The following is a 6,000-nucleotide window of genomic DNA, read 5'->3' as shown; positions in this document are numbered from 1 at the left end:
AGTACAAACCCAGGGCTTTTGTTCAGACTGAGCAATCACCTAACCACTGATCTATACTCCCAGCCCTAGATCAAGTGATGCTTAACAAGAATGGCAGCGCTGTGCTTCAAACTGTAGCCTCTAATGTGGAGTGAGAGTCCCACCGATCAGAGACCTCCCACCAGCTGCCTGTCTACACTTCATCACCCCAACACACACCCAGTCTGCACTCTGGCCTGACAGTGTGATTTGTACACAGGTGTCCAGGAGGCTGTGGTGAGCTGCCTGAACAAACAGACCCGGGAGCTCGCTGATGAGAACCTGTGTGTGACCAGCCGACGGCCCCCACAGCTCCTGAAATCCTGTAACTTGGATCCCTGCCCAGCAAGGTAAGGGATGTATTGCTGCCCTGCCAACCAGGAGCATATGCTGAACTGGGTGCATCTCTCTATGGGTAACAGAGGAATGCTTATTGTTACCCAGTGTTTTGAAAACCAATTAGCGTCAGTTCAAACTTCTAGTCAAATCCACTTAAATTTAATTGAAAGCAGGGCCCTGGAATTCTATCCCAATCAATGGTCATATAGTCCAGAGGCTCCATGCACTGAGCAAATGTACAGCATGGATGTTATATGCATGTAGCATTCTGCTGCTTTCCCTTAAAGTGAAAATGAACTGACCACAGACTTCATGCTCTATGCTACATTTTAGCCCCTATCCCAAAGCCTTGAACCATAGTAATAAACTGGCTTTCAAATCACAGAGTATATGGTACTGAAGCATCTGGGTGGTATAATTGACCCACTGTGAAATCTGTGTGCACACAGAATACAGATTCACTATAGCATGCTTGGGGGCGGGTGTGTATCATTCCACATGCGTAAAATCAATTAGAGCATTTCATTGTTGAGCCTTGCCTGTGTCTCATTATCGCCCAACCTTGAGTCTTTGCTAACCAATCCAATCACTGCTTTGGTCCACATGATTTTATGGTGTCTCAGGAAATTTGCCTTTTAGATACTATTTTTTGGAGCAAATCCCCTCTATGATTCTGGTTTGGATGAGATATGTTTGAGGAACTAAAGCCAGACTTGCAAATCTACAGATGCATTGAGGGATGGTATTGGATAAGGTCATGTCCTAGATATGAAAGGAATCTTGCTTCTGAATAATTCTCATTTCTCTGCAAAATATGAGTCACTATACTGTTTTCAGGTGCTAACAGTAGCTTGCTGGTAAGTGTACAGTGCCAACTGTCTTCTTTCTCAGCCAGCTCCAGTAGATTCCTTACTTTTTTGGACTTGAAAGAAACAGATTCGCAGCCTTCTCCAATCACATGACACAGCTCCATGGTGATTTTCTGGTCCCCATAGTTGTTCCATGTATTGATCTGAATGCCAAAACTGAACTTTCCCCTTCAAATATAGAAGTGACATTGGCCAGCTGTGCCACATCCTCCAAAGCCAGCCACTTGCCTAGAACAGTACCCCACCCATCAGAACAACAGCCAGGAAAACAGAGTCAAGAGCTAGGCAGAGAGAAGCAGACAAAGAGAAGCTAGATCCAGTGTGTTAAATCCCAAGCAAGTTTGTAGCATGGCTGCTATCTGCATGTGTCCCTGGGCCAACTATTTCAAACTCTCCACTGTCTGAGTGTGCGACCCTATGACTTTTGTTGATTAGAAAAGAATACAAATTCCTCTACTTATTACATAGAGCTGTGTAATAAGTAGAGGAGTCTCCCATATTAAAAGAAGGTGCTCTAGGCACTTGGCTAGATGGTCAACAGGGTTGGGTCTCATCCTATCTGTCACCATCTAGCTATGTAGCCTTAGCAAGTTAACTGTTCTCTCTGTTTCCCCATGAATGAAATTACTGGACAAGTCAACACAAGGTTGCCATGTCCCATGCAAATATCCAGCAATTATTCATTATCCCATAGGCAGAAGCCTCATACAACTATCAGCTCTTCTGGGTGGTCAACTGCTGTCCTTTATATCCTGCTCCTTTGCCATCATTAGGAAATAAGACGTGTCTTTTTAGCACATTCCACTGCTACGATGAGCTAAGGCAAGGCCAAGGAGTCAGTACTTGGATTGGAAGAAAGTTGCTGGCATGTGTGTCTACTGAATCCATTCTTTCTCTGATCAGAAAATTATTATTATTATTATTATTGTTGTTGTTGTTGTTATTAAAAACATACACAAGTATGTTTTCTCATTCTCAAAGGGCTAAGATTAATTTAGATAAGATTAATTTACCTTGCTCTTTTTTAACTGATTCTCCTGTAGACTATTTGGGATACCTTCAGAGCAGCCCTCTCTTCCTGATCCCCTTGGATACACATTTTGTTTGGTAGAGATGTAGCCATATGCACTTCTCTACAACCTCAGTCCAGTCAGAGGTCATTATGATCTTCAGTTCATCATTCTTCAGCAAGCTTCTGTGTTCCCTGTGTGTTTTGTTGTACCCTATGGTGGGTCTAATCTTCCTACATAGCCTTTTATGCTCTTGGTCTTCACTGAAATCCACGTGCTTTTTTGAAAAAAGAAAACCTCAGCATTCCTATGCAACATACAGAAATGCTTCAAGTCTTCACTTTTTTGTCTGTGAAGAGACTTGGGACTAAGATATGCTGCCCTCCTTGGGGAGTTATCAATGCTCATGATTGCCAGTGAGGAAACTACAGTCTCACCTATGCAGGGACCAATGCTATAGCATTCAGTGCACCAAAGGCCTCTGGCTTTCTGGAGCAGCTTCTGAGACCCACATGAGGTCCTTCTGGTTTCTTCCGTGTGAAACTGAGTTTGTATCAGAAGCACATGTCTGACTTGCCATTGCTCCCACGTACAGCTTTCAGGCCTGGTCACTCACAGCAGGAGAGGCACATTCCAGACTGGAAGGACCTTTTCTAGCTTTTATGAATATTTCTGAGTACATATGTGTGCATGTATACAATGTTTATCCTCTTTAAATAGCTTTGATAAGACAGTAGTTTCTATTGAAGGGGCTAGATTTTAAAGTCCTTGCTCTTGGTTTTATGTTTTGATCCTTCTCTCTTGATATCTATGATCTAGGAACCAACAGGTGGCAGGTGATTGCTCACCTGGAGGCCATGTTTGTAATTTGCAAGGGTTAGACCATTCTGTGAATGAGAGCCCAAAGGTATCACAGCTATTTCGATCCTCTTTAGCCCTCTTCTCCATCTTCCAGGTGATGTTTGAAATGACACTATTAGGTTCCTTTTCATAAACACAAGGCCTTAATTGTCAAATTGAAATATAAATATGATTATAGCATTTATGTTATCATAAATGTATACAGAAAAGTATACTTAAAGTAAAGGATACAAGGTAGGCACTGATGGAAGGCACAGGGACAAAGAGGTGGTTGTTGGCAATGGCCAATGGAAAGGTTGCTTCTGGGAGGGCAGGGATCAGTCTGTGGAGGAAATATATATATTTCTTTTCAACCTTGCCTAAAATTGGCCATAAAACATTGGATGCAGTCTTGCTTATAAGCCATCAGTGACAACTTTCTTCAAAGTTGATAGGAAAGGAGTTATTTTCATAGAGAAGGACATTTTTGTGCATGTTTAACACTAAGCAATTTGAGTCTCAGAAGTTATATCATCTTCCCCATTGTGCCATCAGTGAGTGAGGTTGGATCGGAGAAGATTTTAAAAAGAAGCCAAGAGCCATTGTGGGGAAAGATGTCAGTTTCTGTACCCAATTTATTAAAAAGCAAAACATTCTGGGTGTTCTAATAATGTAAGTAGCTCATGAAGAGAACTATCCTTTAAAACTCAAGGGAATAGCAAGGAAGAGAAGGTAAAAAGATGGGGAAGCCAGAGAATCAAAATGGCTGCTGTGAGCTAACGTCTTTGACGCTTTGATGCATGTCAGGGATGCTGTAGTCATGAACTCTCAATGGTATAGTTGCCTGCACATAACCTGCCCTGCACATAACCATACCAATTAACATGCCATTATGTATGGGGGAACAGTTTGTAAGGCCTTACCCCTGGGTGAGGAACTAGAGGTAATCAATAGATGCTGAGGGAAAGAGAATCAGTTTTCTCTAGATAGAAACCCCGGATAGGTTTTCCAATCCTAAGTGGTCAGTTCTAAACACATGTACATCCAGACAACGCTAACTAGGCCCAGTAGATCATGTGCGCATACGTGTGTGTGTGTGTGTGTGTGTGTGTGTGTGTGTGTGTGTGTGTCTGTGTGTGTGTAAAACAATCTAACAATAATAATTATAGAAGAGATCATGAATTCAGGATTGGGTGAGGGGACATGAGAAGAACTAGAAGGGGAAAGAAGGGTAGAAATGATGTAATTACAGTGTATTCAGGCACAAAATTCTTAAAACAAAAGTTTTTTTTTTTAACCCCTCAACCACAGCAGTGGTAATCTGGGCAGAAAAGTAATCCCCCACCTTTTACCTGCTTGGTCACTTTGCCCACCCTTTCTTGCCCAGTATATTCAAGACTACTTTCCATGGATCTATATACGTTTGTGAACTACACAAATACACAAGGCTCTGACATTTGTAAACAAGATCTTACTGCATTTACTGCTCAGAAGGTTCAAGTTTTCACTTAGTACCGCCCACTATGAAGCGTTCTCATCCCTGAGACACTCAGAAGGACAAGCAAATAGATGCGTCGTGTGGCCCAAGTCTCTTTGACCACTTGTCACTGACCTTTGAAAGGCTATACACGTCTTAAGATCTTCATTTTCTTAGTTAGAATGGAATAACATTTTAGAATGCTGGGTATAGTGAGTCACAACTACAGCTTCAGTACGTAAGGGACCAAGGCAAGCGGATTGCCATGGAGTTGTGGTAGGCCTGGGCTATATAGTGAGTTCCAGGCCAGCATAGGCTACAGGGTGATACTCTGCAATAACAACAACAGTGACGGGATCTGTGCTGGGGTGTAACTCAGTGTCAGGGTGTTTGACTCGCATACATAAGGCTCTGGTTTCAATACCCTGTACCCCTACTACACACACACACACACACACACACACACACACACACACACACACACACTCACACACACTGCCAGGTATAAAGACACAAGCCTAAAATCCAAGAACTCAGATATCGAATCAGAAGGATCGTGGATTCCAGGCCTGCCTGAGTTATCTGAGCACCTAAGTCTGCCTCAAAAATTAAAAATGAAGAGAAATCAAAATCAAAATCACAATCGTCACTCGGAGAAATGTGTAGTTATCTTTTAGTTTTGCCGAGAAACAATAGTCATAATTTCCATGAGAGCATGATATTTTTAAATTCAAGACTTAAATTCGATTAGGTTTGAGCTAAGTCTTAATAAATAAGTTACTATCTCCCTGGTTTATAAGAGCAGTGACATGAGCAGCCAAAGAAAACCAGAAAGCACTACTTTTTAAAAAAAAATGTATGACTGTTATTAATTATAAGCATTTGATAGCTCGGCCAGTGTGTGTTGAAAAGATTTGGTAAGTGTATGTGGAGGAGGGGAACAGAGTCAGCAATGAAAGCCAGATGGCTGAAAATGAAGGAAATTCCAGGCAATTTCTGCAGCTTTGTTCTAACATACTTCTTAAACTAAACTTTTATTTCTGTGCAACAGAGAACAGCTGAGTGGTGCCGGGGAGATAAACAGTGGAGGGGGAGCTCCTAATTCCAGGAATGGTATTTAGTCTCTTCCCTGTCTTCTCTCTACCCCCTGTGCTAGCCCTAATCTCTTTGCTCAGTCCTAGGACCCTTCTGAGAAGCAACAAGAATAAAAGAAGCTGAGAATCCTTATTTACAGGGAATGCTGGGGTCACAGAGTCCCCTCTTTAAAGGCAGACCAGAACACCCAGTTTATTGTGCACTAACAAGACCCATGCACACTGACAGCACGCGATTTCCAACTTCAACTTTTCTTTTATATTCACTTAAAATGGCCAGAGCGAAAGGTGTCGCCTTTTAAGACAGCCATGTTTTCATTGAGTTGATGACGCTTTCAAAGCATCGCAGGCAC

General features: G+C 42.2%; 1 protein-coding gene across 1 annotated transcript in view; it reads left to right on the top strand.

Moving 5' to 3' along the window:
* The window catches only part of LOC116893795 (ADAMTS-like protein 1), a 143,789-nt gene that overhangs the window by 1,158 nt on the left and 136,631 nt on the right, over nucleotides 1-6,000 (top strand). The window contains exon 2 of the mRNA XM_032895535.1: nucleotides 239-368. Within this exon, the coding sequence (XP_032751426.1) occupies nucleotides 239-368 (130 nt within the window). The remainder of the gene's footprint in view (nucleotides 1-238; nucleotides 369-6,000) is intronic.

This window comes from Rattus rattus, chromosome 1 (assembly GCF_011064425.1).
Source record: "Rattus rattus isolate New Zealand chromosome 1, Rrattus_CSIRO_v1, whole genome shotgun sequence".
Classification (NCBI taxonomy): domain Eukaryota; kingdom Metazoa; phylum Chordata; class Mammalia; order Rodentia; family Muridae; genus Rattus; species Rattus rattus.
This window is presented reverse-complemented; position numbering and strand designations above follow the sequence as displayed.